The 27,030-nt window shown below is 51.8% G+C and overlaps 1 protein-coding gene across 1 annotated transcript in view; it reads left to right on the top strand.

Moving 5' to 3' along the window:
• LOC131215411 (uncharacterized) overlaps positions 1 to 27,030 on the top strand; it is a 52,723-nt gene that overhangs the window by 9,103 nt on the left and 16,590 nt on the right. The window contains exons 2-19 of the mRNA XM_058209799.1: positions 652 to 931; positions 1,632 to 1,689; positions 2,710 to 2,843; positions 4,128 to 4,307; positions 6,116 to 6,971; positions 7,053 to 7,459; positions 9,714 to 10,855; positions 10,930 to 11,231; positions 11,316 to 11,447; positions 11,543 to 11,596; positions 18,631 to 18,793; positions 18,888 to 19,007; positions 24,842 to 25,263; positions 25,332 to 25,564; positions 25,635 to 25,993; positions 26,084 to 26,150; positions 26,233 to 26,352; positions 26,453 to 26,661. Of these exons, the coding sequence (XP_058065782.1) occupies positions 652 to 931; positions 1,632 to 1,689; positions 2,710 to 2,843; positions 4,128 to 4,307; positions 6,116 to 6,971; positions 7,053 to 7,459; positions 9,714 to 10,855; positions 10,930 to 11,231; positions 11,316 to 11,447; positions 11,543 to 11,596; positions 18,631 to 18,793; positions 18,888 to 19,007; positions 24,842 to 25,263; positions 25,332 to 25,564; positions 25,635 to 25,993; positions 26,084 to 26,150; positions 26,233 to 26,352; positions 26,453 to 26,661 (5,238 nt within the window). The remainder of the gene's footprint in view (positions 1 to 651; positions 932 to 1,631; positions 1,690 to 2,709; positions 2,844 to 4,127; positions 4,308 to 6,115; positions 6,972 to 7,052; positions 7,460 to 9,713; positions 10,856 to 10,929; positions 11,232 to 11,315; positions 11,448 to 11,542; positions 11,597 to 18,630; positions 18,794 to 18,887; positions 19,008 to 24,841; positions 25,264 to 25,331; positions 25,565 to 25,634; positions 25,994 to 26,083; positions 26,151 to 26,232; positions 26,353 to 26,452; positions 26,662 to 27,030) is intronic.

The raw sequence follows: 27,030 nt of genomic DNA, 5'->3' as shown, positions 1-27,030 counted from the left end.
TCTGTGAAATGGGCGAGGAAAAGTGACTTTCGGACTGTTTGTAGCGACATTCAGTTGATGCTTTCATTTCTACTTTCTTTGTATGACTTTATTTTTAGTTTGTAATGTCTGGCTTTGTGTAATGTTTGTTTGTAAACTAACTAGTAAAATAGAGCAGGTATTTTGTAGGAATGCTTGAAATAGTTTTAATACTCCTTTTTGTGTTGTTGAAAAATGGCAAATACTTTAATTCTTTGAAATGCGTCTGTTTTGGTATATTTTATCTTGGATTTGGTGCCTTCGAGCTTTCGTTTGTTCGTTTAATCCGTTTCCACAAAATAACAAAAATTACCAATCGCACAAATGCTTTCTCCGCAAAAACTGGCACAATGCGAGCTAAAAGGCAGCATAATCCAATATTGCTCTGCAAGCTGTCACACAATGGAACTCACTCACCCATACCCCGTTCCGTCCAGTGCCACCGCCGCAGCATAGTTTCGTGTTGTTTTAAGTTTCTTTAAATATTTTTTTCTTTCTAAACATCCATCTATTAATTGCATGTGATGCGTTGCGTCCACGTTCCATCGTTCCTCGGGCTTCTCGGGGTACACAAACACATCCGGCGCGCTCCTTCCATCCACCAACCGTGAACCTGGTGTTGGACGCGGGCAGGCCACCGGCAAGCCAGAATGGCAGCGCACCGCAGCCACGCCAAACGTCGACGAACACCCAGCACCTGCAGCAGCGGCCACAATCGCTGACGCCAACCCGCGGCGGCGGGGAAGCGAACGGTTCGTCGATGGCGATGCAAACGCTCGTCCTGACCGTCAACAAGGATGCGACCGGCTACGGGATGAAGGTGTCCGGCGACAAGCCCGTGTTTGTCGAGAGCGTCAAACCGGGCGGGGCGGCCAGACGGGCGGGCCTCATGCCCGACGACATGATCCTGAAGGTAGTGCCCACTTCGCAGCGCGCCTCAATTTGCCAATTGCCCGGCATCGATGTTTTTTTCTCCTCGGTTTTTCCTAGTTTGAGAAAGCTATTTCACTTACAGCATGTACTTTCTATACGTTCGAGATTATTTTTATTCATTCTCCGTGTCTTTCTTTCTGATTGTACTGATCTGGCACAGTTCATGTGAGCTTCAATAAGATTCCCATTCTTTCTTTCCTATTTGTCCGTTTCTTTTCACTCTCTTTTTGGTTTACTTGTCCGTTTTCCCGAAATTGCTCAATGTTTTTCATGTTTTGATGTTTGTCTTTTCTATTTTCTCAAAATCAAAAAAAAAAAAAAATAAAACATCGATGCCCGGTAGAGGTTGTTGTGTGGCGCTCACACGATGGAATGATGTATGTAAAACATGCTTTCGTTTTCTTATATTTTTATGGTTGACCAACAACATGGCCCTCCCAACTCCCAACACTACCACCGTCCGCCTGCCCGCCCACCACACTACACCACCACACACCCTCCGGTGCGGGTACCGGGCGCGCTCCATGCCCAATCGACCATGAAACTGCCCTTGCAACACGCCACCCCGTTTGCAACACGCGCGCGCGTGGACATCCCGCCGAACGCCGTCATCATCTGCGCGCACTCGCCACTACCACCACCACTACTACTACCGCTACTACTACTACCACTACTACTAGGTCAATGGAACGTCAGTGCGAGCGTTAACCCACATAAACGTCGTGGACCTGATCAAAGGTAATAAACCAAAACAAACAGCAACACCGACCGACCGACCGACTCCGAAAGGGAGAACGCCGCACACGGGTGGGTGGTCATAGACTAACTACACCGCCCACAGAAAAACATGCGCCCGCCGCCACCGTCATGCACCCCCCGCAGCCTAGTTGTTGATCTCTCTCGCGCCGTCTTCAACACACTCTTCGGCGGAACTGCCGCTGATCGAGTGTGTGATTGATGATCGGTCAGCAAATGGTGAGGGGGGGATGCTGCTGCTGCTGCCGCCCTCTGTACAAAGCCGAACCGAAATGGAAAGCGGGACCCCGAAAGGGGGTCATGATTAGATGTTTAGACAGTTAATTTAATTATCCATTCCTAAGCGCGGAATGGATGGCCGTCGTCGGCCGTCTCGATTGGAGAGGCAGCGTCGTTGGAGATTTCAGTAGAACCTTAGAGGACTAGAAAGGATCACTTAGAGCCTGTTGTGTTACTTGTGTAGCTTAGCCTATCCATCGTTGTAGTAGTTTTGTTCTGCAAGTATTATTAGGTGTTTGTGGATTGCGCTTAGTAGTAGCTGCGATCCGGTGTCTAACGTTGTGAAGTCAACTTTAAGTCTGATTTATCTACTTCCGCGGCGCATTGGTATACATGGGGTGGGAACAGTAGGGAGTACTCCATTACGAGCTACTGAACAAGCCCAGATAAAAAGCCGTAAAAGCCCAGATAATTAAAAAAGACTTTAAACTCAAGAGTGCCCTTCCATACTATTTTCCATACTCTTTGAACGATGTTTATTCGAGTGGCCTCAACTTTTGCCAAAATTTCAATTCTTCTTGCATGCGTAAAGGCTGTGTTTTATTGCTGTTAGTCTCGACCAGTCGTTTCAGATTTGTTATTTTAATGTTCTTTTTAACTAGCAATATGAAACCCAACCACCCAACAAAACGGATCGAAACGCTTGCCACCGCAAACAAGACCCCTCCCCCCCTCTCGGTTACTTATGTTGCCTATGCTTTCGTCTACACCGTTTCGTTGCAGCATCGGACGTCGTTGAGCTGACCGTACAGCGAGGCAGCAACAGAATGCAGCGTCCGTCGCCGTCGACCAACTCCATCGCGCCGATGACGCCAGTGGCGCAGCGCAACAGCATCACCGCTCCACAGCCCGTTGATGTGAGTATATCCATCCATGGGAGCCATGGGGTCCGCACCACCGGCGGGGGCCCCAGCTGTTGTGTCTGGTTTTCATTAGAAATTTATGCGCCGTCGTGGCGGACACCCGCAACGGGAATTAAGGCGGGGCGTGTGTTCTTCCACCTCCTAACCCCAGCAATCCCAGCGACTTTTTGATTTAACTTTTATTTGCCTTTTAGAAATAAAGTCAACCGATTGGCCGACGACCATCGATCATTGTCTGTACCGCGCAGCGATCGCGTTTCGGCGAAAATCTTTTTCGCAAAACATTCGCCACTGGAACATGAGTATCCATTCAACAAATGAGATGGGGGGCCAATTATCAACAAATTAAACCCTCCATTACCACGAGGGGGACAACCTGTGCTGTGCGCCCGGTCCAAATGAAACGGCGAATAATGGCGTTTGCTTTCAACGCTCTCGCTCTCCTCGCTGTCATCGTTTATTTTTCCACCGAATTTACTCCATCATCGATCGAAAAATGTCAAGATCATCAACGAGGGCCGCCGGCAGCGGCGACCGTCTAAAAATATGTTTCTTCTTGTCGGGCTGATGTGTGAGCGAGACAGAGCACGACGGAAGACGGTGATGAATTTCCGTCCCCGCAAGACACACACCCACGCACCGTGTCCAGGAGTCTGCTGCATCGAAGTCGGAAGCAGGGCCGCCGCTGGTCACGGATGCTAATTTTCTTACAATCTTTCGGCCTGCCAATCTACCTGCGCTGCGTTTCGGAGATCACTCTATTTCGGGAGATTTCATCTGGTTCTTGCTACCGTGGGTGGTGGGTGCGCTCGCGGCCAGCTTTGCTGAGGGCGGAAAGTGAGAAACGTGTCCGGCTAAGGCATGGCTAAGACGCGTTTAATGGGGAGAGAGAAAAAGAAACATACGCGCCGACCGATCAATGGTGGTTCCCCGCGGACCGATAAAGCAATATGGTTTTCGCCGAGACTCCGTTTTCGAGTACGAATTTCCATTAAAACCCGACCGACCGGCTGCTTGCCTTGTGGCGCAGAGATGGCGCACGCAGATAGCGGAGTAGATTGGCCGCGTCTTGGCGGCGCTGGTGTGTCGCAACCAAACCTCGTTCCGCCGATAGGGCGGGCTGAAAAACCCTCTCAGCCAAGTCTGGGTCCAGTGTGTGATAAGATTGTAGAGTTAAACGAGGCCCACAAAATGAATGGCGCCCTTCTGTTGCTGACTTTCTCCGCCTGATACACACATTTCATGTTTTCTTTTCTTTCCGCATCGTATCGTACGCAGTTCGCCAAGCAACGGGAGATGGAAGTGCACAAGATCAACACGCTGCGGCTGATGCTGGACCAGGAGAAGAAAAACCTCGAGAACCTGAGCGCCAGCAGCAAACAGCGCACGCCGGAAAGTGCCCGCGCCGAGGCCACGATCCAGAAGCTCCAGAAGGAACTGCACCAGATGTGTGGCGAGGTAAACCCGAAAAACGTTCCAGAAACATAAACACACAGGCGGCGGAGCCGTGCCGTGGCGGTTTTCCCCCGGTCTCTCTTTCCTCTCGGTCCAATCGGTGGAACACTGTTCACTTGCCGGATAGCGTTACCTTGCGTTACGGTGCGTTACTAGCGGAATGCAGGAACCGTATCGTTTTCTTTGCGATTTTCACGTACAACCCCTTGTGGGGGAACTACAACAATTTGGTAGTACGTCCACCAAGCAGGCCACGATGGCTTGTGGTTGAACTGTGCGATCAGTTCAAAATCGAACGCGCTGCGATGGGCGTCCATTGCAAACAGGAACAAATGTTTGTTACTTTCATTCCGTCCACTTTCATCAACAACTAATCTTGGCGGCAAACGAATGGAAGCATAATTTCATCTGCCGCAAAACACATGAATGTTTCTCATACTCGAATGTGTGCCCTGCGCTGTTCAATGTACACGGATGGCCTGCACCCAGCCTGACGACGCGCGCCTACTTATCAATCGCAACCGCAATCGCCGCTGCTACTACTAAAAACATTTGCCTTCACTCTCTACACCACCGTGCGCGCACACGTCATAGACATACCACGCACCCGGGGCACACTTGGATCTCGGCTCGACTCGGAAATTTTTTTTAAATTAACAACCCCGGGTGCAGCTTAAGAACGCCGGAAGGAAACAGAACAGAACCCACAGCGCCAGCCATCGGTTATCACAATCATGTACCCACCATTGCGCGCCCTTCTGTGCATTGCTTGTGCTCGTCGTACTCTGGGTAACCATATTAATCATCCGCGCCATCATCACTCGGTTACGCATAAAAGCGTTGCGAGCATCATAATGCTTTTGGGGCCAGCGTCGTTTCAGTTTCTTTTTTTTTGTTAATTCTTTCGTTGCTCTCGTTGCTGATTGATTGTTTGAATGTTTGCTCTAATGCGTGTTTTTGCTTGCCCCTGCCGCCGTGTTTGGAAAGAGAGAAACTGTATTTTCGGAAGTTGTTTTGGTTTTTTCAATTATATTTATTCCGTAGTACCGTAGTTCTTCTGGAGTTTGCTTTCCCGTTTTTCCGGAATTGTGCCTGGTAGCCCTCAGTTTAGGATTCATACGCTCGACCCACCTGAGTTTTTTCTTATTGCAGAATGAAAGTTATGTTCTAGTGTTTTTGCGTTTGCCTCCTCGTACGGACCCCGTATATATTTCATAACTGTTCTAGGGTTGAGTTTTGCGGTTTGGCTTGACTGTTTGGCTATGATTGGTTGCTATTACACCGTGTTTGAAACATACGAAACGATTGGCGTTGGAACTGGAGTTGGTTTTTGATTCTATTTTCGCACCCCATAATCCCCAAACAGGCGACTCTCTTTGCGCTGTCAACATGATGCAACAGCGTGATGGGGGGGTTCCCGCAAACCAAACTGTGGTGCAATTTCACAAATTCTTTCTCTCCTCCTTTCTCTCTCTCTCTCTTCCTTTCTTCCTTCCTTTCTGTTTTGCATCGATGACGGCCATCCTTCAATAATAATCCGTTTGCTTTCATCGAATTCGCTCTCATTCCTTCGATTCGCGGTGTGTGTCTCGGCTACCGTTCGGCACTTTCACCCACTGGTTCGTGTCTGGGCTGTTGCGTAACAACTCGATCGATCTCGCTATGCAATCCCGTTCTCTTCGTGTCACGTTCTCGTATCGCACACTACTCTCCCATCATCACCGCCACCCCCCATCACTTCCGCTTCCGCCAACTGCCAAACGCGTGACCAACCACCCTTCTTCACTCACAACACTCTGCGGCTTCCTCAGACCGGCGCGTACCCGCTGTTCAACGCATCGGCCACCGCGCCCTCGCTGTTCCCGCAACCGCAGGCCCCGCACAGTGGCTCCATCACGCCCGCGTTCCTGTCTCGCTTTCCCCGCTCGCTGTCCTCGCTGAGCCTAGGCACGAAGAAGAAGTCCAGCGACGCCAAAGAGATCAGCTCGCCGAACAACGCCGGCTACCACCTCGGTTCGCCCGAGTGCCTCAGCCCGACGGCCGCTGGCGAGAACGTGGGCCCCTTCGGTGGCCTCATGTTGCCGGGCTCCTCCCCGCTTCCGTCGGGTGGTGGAACGCCGACCAAGGGCAAGAAGTACAGCGCCAGCAGCGCGGCCGACCATCATCACCTGCAGCAGCAGCAGCAGCAGCACCATCACCTACACCATCACCACCCGCCGCACCTGGGGCGGGGTGGAGTGGGGGCCAACAAGCACGGTGGGCTTGCCTCCGCCGACATCCCGCCACCGCTACCGCAGCGGAACAACATTCCCAAGAAAGCGGAAGACACGGTCGACACGATGATGGTCGGATCGCGGCGCAACATTCTCGTGTCCGATCTGGACCACCTGGTGCTCTCGACGTCACCGGCTCCTGCCGGTAGCGACAACCTCACCACTTCGGCCACCAACACCACTAGCACCCCGCCATCGTCAGGAGGCGGAGGCGGCGGTTCCAAAGGCAAATCTTCGCGTAGCAAAAAGAAAGGCAACAACGCCACCGCAGCCGCCCACCACACCGGTGGCAGCAACAACAACCATTCGAGTAGTGGTACCGGCAACGCGGCCACCAACAACAACAGCAACAACAACAACAGTTTCCCAGGGGAACCACCAACTTCTTCGCCGTGCGATGCACCGACCACAATGTACCTCTCCGCGGATCAACAGCAGCAACAGCAGCGGTTCGCTGGTGGTGGCGGCGGCGGAGGCTCTGGATCGGAGTTGCAGGCGGAACCGCCACCTCTGCCGCCGCGCCAGCCCGGAATGATGGAAAGCGGAGCGGTCCAGAGCCAGACGCTGATCCTGAACAGTGATGGTAGCGCTGCGCCACAGTTTGCCAGCAACAACAACGGAACCGCAACCACCACCACCACCGCCGCCAGCAACAACAACGTCGGCGGCGGCGTCGGCGGCGGTGGCGTCGGCAACATTAGTAACAATAACGGTGCGGCACGGGGGGCAGAGATGCGTCCACCGCCGAACAGCATTAACACGCTGATGAACTACCCGCTCATCACCACCTGCACCTCGGTGCGCGACAATATGGCGGCCGCCTTTCCGCTCTCCTATCGCCCCAACATTGTGCACCAGATGCAGCAGCATCAGCAGACGACCGTAAGTAGTAGCGAGGGAGACGAGTGGAAAACGGTGAGCAGATGGTTTGGGGAAGCCACCTCAAAACCCCGCGCGCCACCCACACCAAATCTTTTCGGTGTGTGTGTGTGTGTGTGGAGGAGGGCACAACGGCAAACAAAACCAATAAAACAGGCTTACGGGTTCGCGGATACCGGGCTCTCTTCTTCGCTCTCTCTCTCTCTGTACTCTGTCTCTCGTCACTCACTACACTCTTCGCCTTCTTCTACGCTTCTACACGTGTGTTAGTGTGTATGTGTTCGTGTGCGCGTGTGATTGTATATACTTAAACAATAGACACTCCCGCGATCGGAACGGATGCCACGGGATAAACTCTGTATCAGGATGGCCTCATGTGCCCAAAAAGTGCTACTCACTTACTTTTGTACATTTCAGTCGTTGCAGAGCGACTTTTGGAGCTTCTTCAGCTCACGGAGCTTGTTGCGTGTACAAAAATAGTCAGCAAGTAGCATTAAATACTTCTCAATCACGGCGGACCCGTGCGGTCTGATAGTTAAGAGGGAATCTTACACTAGGTTGGCGAAACAGAAATCCATTATTTTCTCTCGGTTGTAGTGGTCGATATTTGTTAAGGTATCAATCAAACAATTTCACCTTCACCTAAACGAACTCTTTTGCTATTTTTTATTGTTTCATTCAGTTTTATGAATTACGGGGTGCAGGTTTTCTTTGATAAAAGCGAAACTGCAAGCTAGGCCGCTGACATTTTGAATTGAGTTTTATGTTGCTGATACTGTAGTTAATTACGTGCAATTACGGCTGCGTCGATTCCGTTTAACCATTTTTGATGTTAAAGACCTCGTACAGATGCAATCGACCATAAGACAGTTTTGACTGATCTGCGCAAAGCTGGATTAAATAAGAAACTCGCTGCTACACCAATTAACACAGAAAAGCCATGATCGATCGAAATTCCAACGGTGAAGGCTTTTGAACAAATGGGATAAAATCGACCCATTTTCTTAAACCGATTGCTGCTGGGGATGAGAAATGAGTCACAAACGACAATATCATGCGAAAACTATTGTAATCAAAGCATGTTGAAGCAGCTTAAACGGTGGCCAAACCAGAACTGAAAAACCAGGATGGTGCTACTGTGTATTAGGAGTCACAGGAAATTGGGATCTAGTGAAGATTGGCAAAGGCGAAGAAGGTCTAGTTAAAATGGCAAAGAATTCATACAAAAACATTCATTTGACCCAGCTTAGACACACCGAAACACGTTAAAAAAAATTGGAATTTTGCGCAAAAAGATTGGATTTCTTTTTCGGCCAACCTAATATAAGGTACCTAAAGGTGAAAATTTGACCTCTACTCGTTCGTCGATCAAATCGTTCATCGAATACATCGAATAGTCGCAGTAGCCTTTACAAAACAGTTGTCACACCAAGCGCTGTCCGTCGAGCTGTCCCTGAACCTTAAAATATTTCATCATCGGTGGTGATTTCCGTCCAGTTCGACCCAAATGTTGCCATAACTCTGTAAACGTGTAAAAAAATCATTAATCAGACACGTGTGACTCTCTCTCTGTAGAGTGAACCATTCCTTTTCAGCCATTATTTGTAGTTGTAAAACCATATAAGCCACATTTAACATTGCATGTACATCCTCGCCAGTTACTCCTAGCCCATGCTGCGTAGTTAGTGCTTCATTATTAACAAACCTCGTTGACGTTGTGTTAGATGTATATATTGTACTTAAAATGCACGATAAAGTAAACTGCATCCGGTGCTGCATGTCGCCGGAGTGCATGGGACAACATGATGGTACACGTTTAACACCACACATTTGTTTTCGCTTTGTACAAACGGGAGATCTTATGATATAGTTTTACTAGTGGTCCCGGACTTTCTACGAGCCAAGAGCCTCTTTTAATACGTAGCGCATTCCTCTAGGCGGAAGGCGGCTTCCTTCTGGTCTCCTATCGATTTCGGCCAACTCGCGAGCATCTTACTATTTCCCTCCCTTTATACTCTTTTTGTATAAAACTTGTCCCCTTTCCTGGCTTACCTACACCGTGTAGTGATTGACCACCGGATGCCAGGCCGCTGGGGCTGGGTTTTTGCTGATCAATTGTTTCGTGCGGAAACATTGCGCGTAGCGTTTTTGCTGCGAATCATCGTATCCGATCCGTTTGGACTAATTTGTTTCCGTCTTCCTTCGGAACGGCCTTCCTGTGGCCACCGTCAAACCGTTCCACTGTCACTCTCTGCAGGCATTAAACCAATCGGCAGCGGCGGCGGCGGCCGCAGCAGCAGCGGCCGGTGTGAATCAGTCGATCAGCAAAAAGCATCGTCGTATCGTGTCTTCGCCGGAGAACATTGGTTCGAAGGACTTTGGGGCCTCGGGAGACCACTCGACATCGTCGCCGTACACGCACCACAAGACACCGTCCGATTCGTGGGACAAACGGTCGGAAGTGACGCCTCCGGGGACGCCACCACCGCCGTACCTGAGCACCTCGATGACCGGCGGCAGCGGCGGAGGACACCACCACCACCATCATCACCCGCACAGCGGGGGGCACCTGCAGCATCTCCACGAGCACACCACTGCCGGTGATCTGGCGATCGCGAACCCCCTCAACAGCAACAATGGCAGTAGCAATAACCACCACAACCACAGCAACAACGCCAACAATCACATGTCATCGTACCACCACCACCGTCAGCAGCACCATCAGCATGCGCCGCCGGTCCATCATCATCAGCAACAGTCTCCGCCGCCCGGTGGAGGTGGCGGCGGCGGCGGTGGTGGCGGTCCACTGCCTAGCAACATTGTGGCCGCCCAGGCCAACGTGGCCCAGAAGCCGATCATCTCGATGGAGGATGACGACATCTCCGACCAGGAGAGCTTCATCGAGGAGAACAGCCCGTTCCGGTCGCTCACCCAGCTGCTGGAGGCCGAAAAGTCCGTCTACCTGGCGGTGTTTCTGAACTTTGTGCTCACCAACTCCGACCCGTCCGCGCTGCTGTTCTACCTCATCACGACGCTCTACAAGGAGGGCAGCATCAAGGATATGCGCAAGTGGGCGTACGAGATTCACTCGACATTCCTGGTCCCGGGGGCACCGCTGCTGTGCGCCAACGTGGACGAGGCGCTGGCGCGCGAAATCGACGACGTGCTGCAGAAGGAGAACGACAAGGTGGAGATCCTGCGCAAGGTGTTCTGGCGCAGCCGGCTGAAGGCGAAGGAGAGCATCACGCAGCAGCTGCAGCAGTTTCAGACGAAGCGTACCGCGGGCCTGGGCACGATGTACGGCCCGAACGATCAGCAGCTGCAGATGGCCAAGGGTGACAAGGTGAAGGAGCAGCGCATCGTGGAGGAAACGCTCCTGCCCAAGTTGCAGCAGTATCTGTAAGTGCACCGCAGTGCTCGCCAATTTGTCCCCCGAACACGCCCAAGTCCTAACGAATCCCTATTGTTTTTAGCGACGAGATCGAACGAGAGTCACCGAAGGAGGACGCGAAACGGTCGGCCCTCTGTTCCGCCCTGTCGACCGTGCTCCAGCGGTTCTTTGTGACGCGCTCCAACCCGGGCAGCCCGATCGACAAGGTGCACCACTTTGTGAGCCGCGAAAAGAGCTTCAAGAGCCGGCTGATGGCGAACAAGAACCGCAAGCAAACCATCCTCGGCCACTACCTGCACCTGCAGCCGTACTACGAGGTGACGCGCTGCAACCACTGTCAGAACATCCTGTGGGGTGTCAGCCCGCAGGGTTATCACTGCACCAGTACGTAAGCGTTCCAGTCGGCCCGGTGACCGGTGAAACCAGATGTGCGTTCTAACGGTGCTTTATTCTCCGTGGCTCTTACAGACTGCGAACTAAACATCCATCGGGCATGTGCAAAGGAACTGAACGAGTGCTGCCCGGGGCCGGCTACTCAAAAGAACGATAGCAAAATCACTAAACTCATGGAGAAAATCTCAAGCCGCAATCACCATCAAGGTAAGGTTCCGACGGTGTTCCGGCGAAACGAGTGTTGCTAAAAGGAGATGCGAGGGGTTTACAATGCTGACGTTTTTGATCATGCGTATTTGTAGATAAGTCCCGGCGTCACGATGATGAGGCGGCAGCGGACGAGTCCACCGTTGGAGGTGAGTATTGCATCAGTACTGTAAGCCGAATCGAGAAAGGTATCAGCATTTGTCATTCTTTTGACTTTTTAATCAAATGTTTCAAGATGGCCTGTATGAGTATTATCTAAAATTTCGATCAACAATATGATGCGATCAAGTCCGATCTTATTAAAGGCCCACGAGGACCATCCTCTCTTTGAGGTTTCGGAAAATGAACTTCCTTGAACGTAAGAGTGTTACTTCACGCAGCAAACGTTGCGCCGCGTTACATCGATTCAATCCGTTATCTCTCACCTCATCTACGACTAGCGTAGCCCTTTTCTAATGCGATTCATCTAATGATCAAGTCGGAGGAACACAAGATTTCACATAAATTGCCGTAGCCCACACGTTGGTGCTTTGCCAGCCCATTTTCGGGCAGCCTTGTGTAGTCTGACGTAGTCGCGCGCGCTGCGAATGGAAGAACCACTTCCAGTGCCATTCGCAATTTTCTTCGCTACCCTCCGATCACCATAACGGAGCTAAGTTTTCTCCCGCAACCGGTCAACTGCCAGAACCGGTAGTTGTCGCTGCTGCTTGTGTGCACCGTTGCAATCGCCAAAAACTGCACGCAATTATGCCGCACACGTCATGGCGCTGCCTATCGGGCCCGTTGTTTTGGTGCGACCATAGAAGGGCTTACGTCATTTTTCTTGTTTCCGAAGAAGGTGTACTTGCGCGTCGACGCTGCGACGGGCCCGGTCGCGAGGCTCAGTTCACCGAAACTGGTTTAGATAAGAGGGCCACCATTCCAAGCGCACCTTCCCAGCTAATGTGTGTTTGCTTTCTCAACCGACGGTTCCCTTCTGTCCGTGGCGTCCCGGTATAGGGCGAGTGAGAGTGTCAAGAGTGATACAATGATTGTTTCATTGAAAGCATTTAAGAAACGTGGTCAATGCCAGCCCACTGATGGATAACGAGGCACGATGGTTGCTTCGTGCTTTGGCGAAGTTGGACGCTCCATCCGACATTCTCGCGTCGTTCGCGTCACGTCGATGACTAATCGGCTTAGCGAGAACGAACGGCTTTTGAAGCACGTGCGTGCCTTCGAGCCTACATCCGCACCGTCTCCCTCCCGTGTGGTGGACATTCTTGAGCAGCAGCAACAGCAGCCCGTACAGAGATAGCGTGCCGAGGCGTAAAATGTATACCTACGAGCTGCGATGCGCCGCTAGACCGCCCTTCGCTGGTGGCCTAATGATGGGTATAAAAACGGGAAAAAAAACAAACTAATCAGACGGTAAAGTCATCGCAGGTCAGGAGCGCTGATTGATTAATGCTCAGTCTAATAACAGCCCTTTAGATTCCTCTTTGAGCCTTTGATGGGATCACTAAGTGATCACTGTGGGAGGCACAATTGATCATTCCTCCGTCTGTGTACCGTCTGTGAGATGAGATCATTATATCTCGAACGCCTGAAGATCTAACGCCACTTTTGTCGAGAGGTACCTAAGACGCCGACAACTTTGTCGCGTTGGCGAAGGTCGTAAGCAATGGTGAAAGATAACAAAAACACGCTCGAAGGGTTGCTCCACGCGGCCGCGGCTTATCATGGCATGGGTGAGGAGTTCGTTAAACTTGTTGTTCACACACAACATTTATCACCACCACATACCCCGTCGGTTGGCATGCTCCCCTGGCGCTCCTCGCGCAGCAGGACGCCGTCAGCAAACACTGGCCGCCGTTTGCGGTGGGGTTGCGCAAAACCCTTACGCCACGCAATCCCTTCTTGTGTGAGATATTGGTTCTCTCACGGATACTGGCTCACTCACTCCCTCTCTCTCTCTCTAGCTCACTGCTCGTTTCTCACTGTCATCTAAGCGCGAGCAGCGCGATCCTTGCCATCTTGGATGCGATCACCGTCACCGGAAGGTTCTCTCTCTCACTCTCGCTCTCTCTTGCTCTGATTCGCTTCACAGCTGATTCTTCTCTCTCGCAGCTCGTTTTTCTCACTTTGTCACTACTTTTTCAACTCAATCCACACCTGACCCGAGCTGGTTAAGCCAATTCCGGCGGCTTGGTGGAGGTCCCACCCACGGTCAACCCCCGCCCCCTTGGGCACGCGTTGACAACCGGGCATATCCCAGACCGAGTGAGAAGCAATAGAATGAGGGAAAAAAAATCGCTAAGCAGTACATCTTGCTCAGCGCGCACACGCGGCAGGCGTCTCCATTGTGGAAATTTGTCTCACGTTCGCGAACCGCACGTCAGTTGTGCCGCGGCGCAGATGACGAACGGACCCGTCATCGGATCTTCGCTAGTGGCGGTTTCTTTCTCTCTCTCTCACCCCACACACGCGGCCCAGAATCGGGTTTGAAGATCGCTTGTTGACCGCGTGTGTTTGCATTGTGATCGCGCACGCAAAGGTTCAAAAAAAAATAGGTGCTGACCAATCCGAATCCAGCGCGCCAGGTTTTGGGCATTTACTGGTTCGCGCGCGACATTGACTCATCGCAAACACGCCGCTGCCGGAGCGTGTGGAACGGATGACGTGATGCGCGTGTCCCTGCTAGTGACAGTTTGGATGGGAGCCATTTGTGTCTAAGAAAGTGAAGAGCTGCGGCGAAATCGATGAGTGTGTGTTTATTTATTGTTTTCGTCTGTAAGGAACCTTCAAAAGGTGGTGCACTTGCCAGGGTTCGAACTACTACTGCTCGGACCACGACCGTTTCGATCTGCGCCAGCGATGTGGACCACAAATCAAGCAGTGTTCGGTTCGGAATGCAAAATTCGTGTCACTCCATTCGGGACGGGTGACAGTGAAACGCCATGCTGATCGTCCGTTGGCCTCGACCCCTGCCGCTGGTGGGTGTTTGGCGGCAAAAACTTATAATGCCAGTGGACGACTAATGATTATGCATAAATTGCGCTCGCTGTGGGAGGGAAGGTTAATAGAAAATCGGTCGCGTTCTGTGCGAACGTCAGCGCAGAGCACACGCGTGGAGAAAAAGTAAATATCCCCGAACGAAACGTCAGCGGGGATGGTTGTTGGCAATTGAGATTAACTGGCTGCGGTGCTCTCTAGACGCGACCTATAAAGTGTTCTTCTCGCCGATTCGGTCGTGTAGCGAACACGTTCTGTACGCAAGTGAACCAGAGGATCGTCAAGATTATGATCTTTTCGTGGTTCGTGAAGATTCCAGTGACGATAGCACAACCGTCCCGCGTCAGTAGTTGTTGGTTGAGTCAATGAAACGCGGACGGTGCAACATTGTGTGCCAAAATGGGCCACGGGCACAAGTTTGGCACAGTTTGCCACCCGAAGCAGCAGCTGAGCGAACGGAACGGAGTGAACCTGCATTAATTAACCCCGTTGCTTGTGGATTGTTTTATTCTTGTTTTATGTTCTTGTTCCTACGCTTTGGAATGCAGTGTATTGATTTGACTCGAACCGAAATGTCGTCCTGCGTGTTCTCACTTGTGTAGTGTGTCTTTCCACAAGCTAGAAGGTGGTTATGAATGGGTGGAATCGAAGTTTCGCACGGGATCACCGCCTGTACACCTGCATGAATAATTCATTGAAGTCACCAAAAATTCCAACCAATACCCCTTCGGGTTCGGGGGAAAAGCGCCACCAAACGGAATCAGAATCGAACCCCCTTTTTTTCGTTGGCAGATTATTACACACATTCCTTCGCGCTTCCCCAATCTCGAGACGGCGAAACATTGCGAGATCGATTTGTGAACTCTCTCTCTCTCTGTCTTACGCGGGTTCCCCACGCTGACGACGCGAAGAAGACGTTTGACGGGTTATTTTTAAAATTTCCGTTCCTCCATTTAACGACGAATAAGAATAATGAAAAAAAAAGAACGAATGCATAAACTCTCGCACACCGCCACCGTCGTCTTCGCGGCCATCACGGGCGCGCGTCTTTAGGCTTGAGAAATATGTAAAGCCGTCAGTCGGTCGCAGGAAAAACGCTAATACCACCACCATCGGGGTTGTTTCTCTAGTTGTGTTGGCGCCCGCTCTGGCTGCCAGCAGTTCGGCAGCAACAGCAGCGCGCAGTTTCGGATCAAACCCACGGCGGCTGTGCGGCGTTAAAGATTTATTGTTTCGTACCTTCTTACGGCTGTCTTACGAAAACCGTTGGAAAATCAATCTTCCTGGACCAATCCCGGACCAGCCAGTGCGCTCTGCTGGGTGTGTTTTATTCCATTTTCTTTGTGAACAACCGATTTCGCATCTCGACACCAGCGCGCAGTGACGATCGCGAGTGCAGTCAGCGATCACCCCAAAGGTGTTATATTAGATGTGCACTTCAGTTTTAAGTTTTCACATTCGAATGGCGCCACTTGCGGTTGAAGCTCACTTGCCTCTATCGAATGTCATTGTTTAGGGTTATTCGTTGTGAAATCTAAGTGGTGCCGACCATTATTTTTGTTGGCCTTCGATCATGGAAGGTTGCATCACCGTATTTTGTTTTCACCGACTTTTCGGGGAATTTCGTCGCATTATTTTAAAAAAATAATTGTTAAGGCAGTAAAAAGGCATCTGTGAAATTCGACGATAAATGGTGGAAGTCGATGTCGGCAAGAAAGCTTCCTCACGGTTGGTGGGATCAGCTGAGAGTCGTTCATTAGGAACTATTTATCAAGTCCCAGACGATCAACTATACGAACATCAACTGCCTGTACCAAACCTGTAATATTCAAAATCACTAAAGAAGGCTCAAAACTTAACTGCACATCTAATTTGTTTCCTTCGACAACGACTAGTTTTGTGTATATGTGTGAGATTTGTGGTGTGCGCGATCGCCTACTAAACAACGGCCTGCTGACATTGGCGCACTTGGTGAATGAAAAAACACGAAAAAGTAAAGGCAAAATAAACACGGGAACGCCGCGGGACAAGGCCAACACGCGTTGGCTGTCGGCCACCAACGGCAAATTGTTTCAGCAACACGGCGTGTGTTTCGTGTGTCAGTGTGTGCCCCTCCACCCGTGTGACCCATGGGACCGAAGTGATCAACGATCAATTTGAAGAAATCACTCGAAGTTAAACCCCCACAGGAGGATGTGGTTCCGCACGGGAAGCTTTCCCGACGATCGGTTCAGTGTGTCCACGCTGAAGAAGCGCATCCGGCGGAAGCATAAAAGTGACGATGGCCAAAAGACTGCGGTCGATGGCAGTAAGTCGACGACGAGTGCAGGTGCAGTGGCGGCCACCCCGGCAGCCGAATCGGCGGCGGCCGCTAAGAAGAAGGAACCGCCGCCGGAAGAATCGGGCGTTACGCTCGGGTTGCTGGTAATCAGGGCACCGCCGCGCGCCTACAAGAAGAGCTCGTCCAAGAGTCGGCTCGATGGGGCAAAGAAAGCGGTCACGATGCCAATTACCGACACCAAGACGACGACCGGGTCGGCCACCATCAAGAGCTCGCGGTCCAACACGAACCTCAACATAAACACGCTGATCAAGAACAAGCTGAACCACCACAAGCAGTCGCCGGCGAAGCTGCTGGCGAAGATCGCCGGTGATCAGGTCGAGACTGGTGGTGGCGGCGGTGGTGGTGCGGCCTCACCATCGGCCACTTCGTCGGCCGCCGGACCGTACCCACTGGCGAACAGTAAATCCGTAAGCCGCTGCCGTTCACACACCGTTCGAATGATCGCTCGCTAGGATCTGGTTTCGTTGGCGAGTTCCACAACTCCGCACTTGCGTACGCTGGCGAAAAGAAGTAGAAATTTGAGATTGGCTAGTTTATTATTACCCAAAAGTCGTTAAATGTAGCTAATGGTCACCAAGTCGTGTGTGACACATTTGTTTTCTGGCATTTTGAGGGAAACACAAACAACAAGAGTGTGCGCCGATCGGTCGGTCGGATCGTCACCGCGAAACCCCATTTCCTAGCTGGCGCCCATTTGTGACGGCTCGATCCCGATGTGTCCCAGATGTCGGTAATGTACATACACTTTTCTTCCTTGTCTTGCTCTTTTCTGGTCGCCTCACTGGTCCTGCTCACGCTCCGGAACAAAACCAACGCATCACGCACGACACATAACATGTGGTCCTAATTTTAATGCCCAAAACCCATCAACCACCCCGGGTTTGTGTGGCCGGGACCGGGTTGTGACAATGTGTACGGTGGGAAATAAACAAAAACATCGCACAAACGGCTGGCGTTGGTCGACGTTGGTGCCATTGCAGATAAACAATTCCCGGTCGCATCTGCTCTACCTGAGCAGCGGCAATCTGGCCCCGGGCCACCACAAGAAGTACAAACTGCAAAAGTCCAAGTCCAGAAGGAACTTACAGCAGCAGCAGCAGCAGCAACAGAAACGTTCCTCGATCGTGTCCTCGTCGTCGGCCGGGGAGTGTGGCACCCGCTCGGCGGAAGATGGCGTGGATGGCAGCGTTGCCAGCGGCGCTGGTGATGCGGAAGGATGTGACGAAGTGGGCCAACCGAATGAAGCGACCGGAAATGGTAAATATGCTGGCAATTCGATGACCGGGATGTGAACGGCTGCGAAAGTGATCCTTCATGCCTTAGCGCTAAGGTTAATGTATGCCACGAAACATGAAACCCTTCCAATGGTTCAAGCGAAGGCCAAACGAGTTCTTAGCCCGTCGCGGTCATCAAATCCCATTGAATCCTATTGGTTTGCATTTGCATAAGACGTTTCCGCTGTCGATTGGTACTCGAGCAAGTCTCGCCTGTCTTGTCCACCTCGGCGTCCCCGGTGCTCTCTTGTTGACCTACGGCGCCAAAAGTGTGGCTAACGAACGGTGACATCAGCGCGCTTGTAAGACGAATTTCAAACGGGGAAAAAATGGATACATCGTCCGACGACGTGTTTGGCCTAAACATAGAGTGTGGTCTCATACCGACAGGGGGGTTCACCTGTGCATCACCGTAGGGAGTAGCCTGTGCGCTGTCTTCTAACTGTCTTTTGAGCGAGTTATTCTGTGACACATTCTGCTGATACCATCCACCTCTCGATCTCGTTTATCGTACAGCCTTAACTTTAAACCCAACTCGTCAATCATCCTAACGCATCTCGATCAATTGCAGAACGTGGCGCAAACATATCATTGGCTCGCCAGCCGTCGGATCGCCGGCAGGATTCGAGCGGACACCTCGGCAACACTAGCGGCACGGCCGACCATCTCAGCACCTCCACCTCCGATGCTTACGGTTACAAGCAGGTCGCCGACGACGATCAGTTCCGCGAGAAGTAAGTTAACACGGGTCGATCCCCGATACGAACTTCCTTTTAGGGGACCGATTGGTTTCATTCGTTAATTAAATCACACCCTCCCTCGTTGCAGCGTAAAATCGAAATCGGCCCCCGTGTCCGTTAACCGATCGGAGTCGTACAAGGAGCGTTCGCAGAAGAAAACCCGGACCACGCGACGGAAAACGTCCGATCCGAGCCTGACGAAAACGGCGTAAGTATCGTTGCTCTGAAGAAACGTTCGCCGGAACGGGGAGAGAGTTTTCTTCGTTCTCCCGCGCAGTGGTGGTGTGAAGCTCCCTCTAATCGAAGATCCTCGTTCAACGCACGAACGTGATCTGGTTTGCTGCGAAACAAACAAACCAATCATTTGATCTTCTTCGGTGCGACGAACAACGAAAAATTCACTGAAGCATGGATGTGGATTGGCCGAAAAATGTGGCATCCTTTTTCGTGTGTGAAATGTTTTGACGCGTGTAGAGCATAAACAACGCGAAATCCCGACTCGAACCGCGAAGAGATGCGCGCGGCCGATTCCTGGATGGACTGAGAAATGTTTCGATCCGTCGGCATATTTCCGAAAACACCGCTACGGTGGAATTTCCAGTCTCTCTCTCTCTGTCTCGTAGAATTGCGTTCCTTTTTCATACGCAGGTGACATCGTTTCGGTACGAAAAAGCTGTCCACGTCATTCGGCGACTCAATTCCGTCGTCGTGCACAGCGAGCGGGAGAGAGAGACCGACGAGCCCGGATGGCTCGGAGAAAACGGAAAACCCGGAAACTTTGCTTGCCACGACGATTGACAACGAATCGATTAATGAACCAACAACCGACCAGCCAGCCAGCCCATCCGCGGCGCACCTGTGGCGGGGTGACCCTCGGGGGTGGTCTTTCTCATTTCTTCCCGACCGCCGCAAGACGCGGAACTGCGCGGAGACCCATCATCATAAAGAGCGCAATCCGGGGGAAAGATAAACAGCTGACGTAAGCTGAAAATAGACACACGGTGCGGTGTGTGTCCGTTTCGAATGGATCCATTGTGTGTCTGTGTCTGTGTGTTTAGGGGTTGGGGCCCCCGGTCGGTCGCCGTGTGACGTTGGTTGACCTGCTTCTGCTAGGACGTGTCGTACCGAAGAGTTCCGCGCTACGCACGTTAAGCAAACACATTTACTGCGCGCGTAAAATGATCCGTATCCGCTAGAGGGACCGAGAGAAAGAGAGAGAGAGAGGGCGCACGCTATAGAAGCATCCTTTTTTATGGGACCCTTCCCCCCCGGGTCAACAAACGGTGGCTCTGCTCCTCGGGTCTGCCTTCCACATTGATTAGCGTGAAAAGATGTGTCCACTGCAATCAGCAGCCAACCTGCCGGGGGTGGGGGGTGGAAGCATTGACGTTCGCTGACTAGAGTGTTGCTCATCGAAAGGGCGTCAGTTTGTGAACTTAATTATCTCTGTCGGAATCGTGATGCAATTATACTGCATTTTTCCAGCTCATAATGGTCGCTCCGGACGAAACGAAACGTGTGTTTCGAAGCCCTGCATTCCCTCCTGTGCACACGTTTGTCATTTGAATAATTTGCCCGATGGTAATCAATTGATTGGCTAATGCTCTCGCCCCACACGTTACCTGGCTCAAGTTTTATACGCTCCGTACCAGACACACACACTGGACACTGGACTTTCCTCACTTTTCTTTGTGAAAATTAGCGTTCGAATTTGTCGCTCTAATTCGATGCGGTTCGTTCCATTTCGCCTTTTTTCGCCCAACAACAACTAATTCCCATTCCCCTGTTTAATCACCGCCTCTACTCCTGGTTCCTCACGATTCCGGAAGTGAAAATGGTCCGTCGCCGTCTCACTCGGTGTTCGGGCTTGTGCACATCGAAGCAACCTTCGCCATCGTCAATGCTTTTCCGCTTTCGCTGCACTTTGACAGCTGAACTGCCAGTGGAAATAGAAACGCCCGGTGGTGCACGCCTTCTCTGTGTCGCCCGGGGACACCTAGCTGAGACGGCCACCCATTCGTATTCGTCGTAAATTGCCCTACTCTCAACCGATACTTCATTACGCTGAAGAAGACGTTTGCCAACAGGAACAAGAGCTCCGGTATCCGCGCATTCTAGTGGCCACATCTCCACGCCCAACTCGTGGTGATCTCGTCTAGTCCAGTACCACCTGCCATCCCGCCGGGGTCCGCGCGCCAGGTGTGTGCCAGGTTGGATCAGGCCGTCGGACTGTGGCAATATGGTGTCGATGAGTGAAAACTTTTCCCATCCCTCGCACCTGGAAATGGACGGGTGGATTTGCCGATTGAGCCGCTGGTGGTAGTTGTGTGTGCGCTACTCCGGGCTACTTCGGGACAGCCGCGGGTTCGGGTGGGCCTAGCATTTCATTCCCTTAGCATCACCACCCATCGTGGGTCGTCATTCCAGGCGCGTGGAGTCGTCGGGTTTTTTTTCCCCGTTCCGTTCCGTTTGAGTCTTCCGCCGTAGTAGTAGTGGTGGTGGTGGTGGTAGTAGCTTCGCGTGGATCTGCTCTCCGGTGGCAGCCAGCAGCACAGCCAGCGCTCAGTTCGGGTTCTCGGGTTTTGCGCGTTCGCGCGCGCGTGTACTCTTTTCTTGTGCGCGCCCCTTGCGTTCGGGCCAGCCAGCCAGAGTGGGTCGATGTGTAGAGTCCCCCGGCCGGCGCTGCTAGTGTGCAACGGACGGGATCCCGCGATGCGTCGACGGTCGGTCCGTTTGGCGCGCGTAAAGTCCGCGTCATTCTCCACCGGTGGACCAAGCTCTCCGTGCCTGTGAGTAGTGTAGTTGTCCGTAGGCGATAGTATCGTGCAGGGCCAACAAAGTGTCACGCCAACCGCGGGGACAGTTTGAGTGAAGTTTTGGCGAACAGGTTCCTGGTGTAGTCGGGACGGGTCCACCTCCTTCACTTCCACGTACACAAACCCAACGCCCTAGCCCACAGCAGCAGGCACGCACCGCATCCGAAAATTGCTTGGTCGGTGATGCTGGTAATCGTTTCCTAGTTGCGCGCGACGGCGGCGGCGTTGGTCGCTAACCTTGAGAAACTCACCGAGAAAGAGCGCACATAACTCCATAAACCATTTTGGGTGCATCTGTACCGCGCACGCCAGAAAAACACGGAGGCTGGAAAAAGAAAAACACACCCAAACTAGCCGGGGGTGGGGAATTGCAGATACCAGGTCCGAGTCGCCGGGTCCAGGTTTTTTCGGGGTGTAAACGTAAACAAAGTGCGCGACTTCAAACCACGCTCCTCGGGGGAAAAAAACCCCAATTGCGCCATACATGCCCTCCTCCTAATTCCCGGTGAGGCAGGTTTGGTTGCTGCTGCAGCAAGAGAACTGAGAAACGCGACCACCAGAGATAGGTTTGTTGCCCGTACGGGGTGCGTACGTGTTTACAGTCGGGCGCGCCACGGTTCCATCGAAGCTCCCGCGAAGCGCTCGCTTTTCTTTTCATGTGTTCAGCGTTTGATGGAAAATGCGTGTTTTCTTTTCGGTGTTCGGAGTTTTCCCAGCGTGCTGGTTGGTGCCGTCAGACAAATGGCCACCAAGAAGGGCGAAAGCTCGCCCGTAGGAGTCGTCCCGGTGATAAATGAGCCGTGCAGTCCCACACACTTCTTGGCCGCCTTCGGCAGACAAGCGAACCTGCTGAAATGTCAACATATGATTGGTCGGTGCGTTGCGACCGTTGAAAGAGAGTGTGAGAGAGAGAGAGAGAGAAAAGTGGCCGTTAAGGAAATGGAACACCCTGTTTGGCGATCGTTACTGAGCGCTCACCGTAGCGCGGCTGTTCCATCGTCAGGATATAGGTTATCCTGTCCTGGTGGGGTGGGCCCCAAGCGGGACCGGAACGAATTGAGCCCGTGGGGGGAGGGCGAGGGAGAAGCGCACTCATAAAACAGTAACGTTTTAATGAAGTTCCCGAGTCCGTTCTATTCTCTTCTGGTCCATTTTAGCACACCGTCGCCGTCGAAGCTATCACAGCTTACACACTTCCTCCGTTTGGGTGTGTGCGCGTAATCCTCTGAACCTTTTGTGGAACCTGCAACTCCTGCGGCGCACATCACCGACACCGTATTGCTGCTGTCGTCCAGTGGAAACTTGTCCGTTGTAATTTGTAATCGCCGTTCGACTGCGAAACTTTTGCTAAAATTAAACTGTCCTAATACTGCGGCTACCCTTCTACCTCCGCTAACTATTGATTTTGCTAACAACCCCTGGCCGGCGCCGCCGCCGTCACGTAGAGGTGTCGTAAAGCGTCCATCATCCGCGTCCGGTACAAAGTAACAACGGACGGACGGACATGACGGCGGGAGTCTTAGTTTTAGAGCAAAATTTATTCTTCCACCCCGGTGGGGGAAGATTGAAATTGCTTTCTCATTTACTTTCCCCTTGACCCGTTGATTGCTGTGCACCGGTGTCCGTAGAAGCCAGTGGCAAAAACAATAATTACAACACACAAAAGCTGACGGACGAGCAGATTAGAAGACCGGGGGATTAGTCCCGTACAAACCGCAAACCCCGAAGTGTTGCCCGGCAGAATGGATCAGAGAAGGCGGGGAACGCTCGTTGTGTGACACTCGTAAGCCGACAGGAATGGCCGACCCGATATATGAGCCCCCGGAAAGCATCAATATCAGTTGTAACCAGCAGGCAATATCAGTTGTACGGCTTGGAAACGGCTCAGCAGGCCTTGGTCAATGAATCCCCCTCAAGATAGAAGGAAGTGTGCAGGTGTGTTTTGTTACAACTCATTCGAATGGGCCCCAGAGCGGTGATAGGAAGTCATACAATGTTGGCTACAGTTTGTGAATTCCCTTTTGCCATTAAGAGTGAACAAAATGCAATAATCTCTAATCATTGCTCTTCGGAAAGGTAACAAAAAACTGTACCATCAAAAACGAACGGGTAACCTACTGGGGTGTTCAATAAGTTATTTGCCTCGGTAACAGAGGGCGCTGCTACAAGCCCAGTTTTTTTGTTTTTTTTTATATACTCTTCATTCGAAAGTATGTGAAGTTTCATTTCAATTTTGTTTACAAACGATTTAGTATCGACATGTCACAGTGTTTTGTACAATGGAAAAAATCAAGTATCGTGCAGTGATTGTCTTTTTATTTTTAGAAGGTTTAACAGCAAAGGAGATCTATGAACGAATGTTGAAAGTGTGTAAGGGCTTTTCGCCTTCAATAACCGCATTAAAAGGGGGTTTTCTGAGTATAACGCGGTTGTAGTAGCCTTCAAAACGAATCATGTCAAAAACGTCAAAAGACAGACACAACACCTGAAATCGTAGAGAAAATACAGGACATCGTCGAATCATTGAAAGAGATGTAGGTCTAGGCCTGCCCATCTCGTTGAGTAGTATAACCATTATTATGACTGAAGTATTGGATTTCAGAAAGCTCTGTGCAAAATGGGTGCCACATTAGCTAAACACACATTCGAATGCATCTTTCTTGACCACATTATTTATTTTGAAGGCGTTCCAGTTTTTCGCTTCAGGGATGGAATTCTTAAAATGGAGTGTCGTAGCATCAAGTAAATTTATGTTCGAGGAAGGCTACACTGTATAACAAAGTGAATTTCAAACCTTAAAAATGTATTTTTCTTATCGGCGCAAAGAACTTATTGAACAGCCTTGCAGAGTCCACTGTTTGCTTTGTTGCGTTACGGCGCAAAATGTTTACGTCCGACCATCCCCTACGACGACACCTACGTGTGTTCCGGATCCGGGGATTTTCTTTTTCTCTACCGGTCGTTGGAAAACATTTTCCAACCTGGCGCACGGCGCACGGCCATATGTTTTTGCAGCGCCGCAAACATTTTGCGCCACAGTCTGGCACACACAAGACGAAGTGGAGTCTATGAAACGAGTAGCGGCAGTCGTTAGTGTTCCGTCTGAAGCGCCGATTCCCATTTGTTCTACAATAGATGCAAAGTTCACCTGCGAAGAACACCTTCGTTTTGCTGTGTTTGCTAATCCTGTCCGTTTTCTTTCCCCCTTTTCTCGCGTGTCGAACAGTGACGAACAGAATGAAGCGTCCTCGTTGGCCAACAACAACTATTCCAGCAGTTCCACATCTAGTCTTCCATTGGCCTTGGACAGCCGGTCGACCTCGCTGGAGGCGGTCGGTGGTAGCGGTGGTGCAACGACAGCGGCTTCCTCGGCTGGTCCAGCGGGAGCCGCCACCGCCAGCGGAGCACTCCCAACGCATTCGCCCGGAGCCGCCGGTCTGCTGTCGGCTTCGTTATCGGGTACTGGCGCGGGCAGCGCCAGTGGAACGGCCGGAGGCGCCGGAACCACCGTTCCGACGGCCCGCGAGTGGATCGACAGCGAGGACGAGGGCACGGCCGAACCGGAGGCGGACTGGAGCTCGAACATACCGCCGGAAATACTCTCCTCGATCAGTGATCTCGAAAAGAAGCGCCAGGAGGTGATCAATGGTAAGCGGCGCTGGCACCGGGCAGACCGGGATTTCAATCTCATCTAATATCGATCTGTATCTCGTCAGAAATATACCAAACCGAGCGGAACCACGTGCGCACGCTCAGGCTACTGGAGGGAATCTTCATGCGGCCGCTCCAAGAGTCCGGCGCGCTTCCGCTCGAGCTGCTGAACCTGCTGTTTCCCCACTCGCTGATCCACCTGAAGGATCTGCACGGTGCGTTCGAGTTCAAGCTCAAACAGCGACGCAGCGAGCACGTGAATGTGGTGCGCGAGATCGGCGACCTGCTACTCTCGATGGTAAGACGACCGGACCGCGGACACCTCTAGGCGGCGACACATAAACGGCTTCCTTTCGCGCTTCTTTCAGTTTGACGGCCACAGCGGTGAGGAGCTGCGCGAACACGCGGCCCATTTCTGTGCCCGCCAGCAGATTGCGCTCGAGGCGCTCAAGGAGCGGCGGAAAAAGGACGAACACTTGCAGCGTTTGCTGATCAAGGCGGAATCGCACAAGGCGTGCCGTCGGTTGCAGCTCAAGGACCTACTGCCGACGGCGCTGCAGCGGCTCACGAAGTACCCGCTGCTGTTCGACAACCTGTACAACTTTACCGTGCGCAGTGCGCCGAAGAACGAGGGTGAGGCGCACGCCATCCGGAAGTCGCTCGTCTCCGCCAAACGGATCCTCGACCACGTCAATCAGGCGGTGCGCACCGAGGAGGATATGCATAAGTGAGTGCAGGGGCTCGTGAAGATCGGTCGATACATTTAATTCATTTGACGTTCCCATTTTTTGTTTCATTTCCCCCGCGCGCGGTGCAGGTTATTAACAATCCAACGGAAGCTCGATAAGAGCGGGCTGGATAAGGACGCTTCTAGTGAATTTAGGGTGAGTGTTCAAAGTGGACGCTTCGTTTGATGAGCCGGGGAACGGTTTTATAATACAGCGATTTGTCTCGCCTCTTTCGTAGAATATTGATCTTACCGTACGCAAGCTCGTCCACGATGGGACGTTAACGATGAAGAAGAATCCCGGCGTACAGCTGCACGGACTGTTGTTTGAAGATATCATGGTGTTGCTCCAGAAGCAGGTACGCAGAAGCCGAACCCTCTCATTGTTGTCCCACTGCCTAGATTGCTCTAGACGAAGAGGAACTAATTGTGTACCATCTTCTTATCCTGTCGCTGCAGGACGACAAATATCTTCTCAAGTATCACTCTAGTCCCGGTCTCGGTGGAAGCGAAAGCAAGTACGCCGAGGGCCGTTTCAATCCGATCACCAAAATCAATCTCATTCTGGTGCGACAGAGCGCGGTCGATAAGAACACGTTCTTCCTGATCAACACGAACGTGTCGCAGATGCTGGAACTGACCGCACCGAGCAGTACCGAGTGCAAAACGTAAGTAGCGCCCTTTTTATCGGACATCGCATTTTACCCGGCCAGGCGGCGATGCAAACAGAGCGGTTCTGAATATGCGATTGCGGCAAGAAGAGCCAGCTGGGGCTGTGCTTCCAACAATTGACTTGACGGCATAATGTAGCACAAGTTTTGAATCCGAACAAAACGGCCTCTCCGACCGGGCCAGAGGAGGATGTGCATATCATTTATCTCGTCGTAGATAATACGCGGATCCTGGTTGATTTAAAATTCATTTTGCTTGTCGTGGCACTTCACACCACATCCATCTGCGGGCATTTGCATATCAAAGGCTACGAAGCTGGAAATTTTGCGGAACGGTTGAAGTTAATCGGATTCGATCGGTGTGCT

The sequence above is a fragment of the Anopheles bellator genome, chromosome 1 (assembly GCF_943735745.2).
Source record: "Anopheles bellator chromosome 1, idAnoBellAS_SP24_06.2, whole genome shotgun sequence".
Taxonomy (NCBI): domain Eukaryota; kingdom Metazoa; phylum Arthropoda; class Insecta; order Diptera; family Culicidae; genus Anopheles; species Anopheles bellator.
The sequence above is the reverse complement of the archived record's forward strand: the minus strand, read 5'-3'. Positions and strand labels throughout refer to the sequence as shown.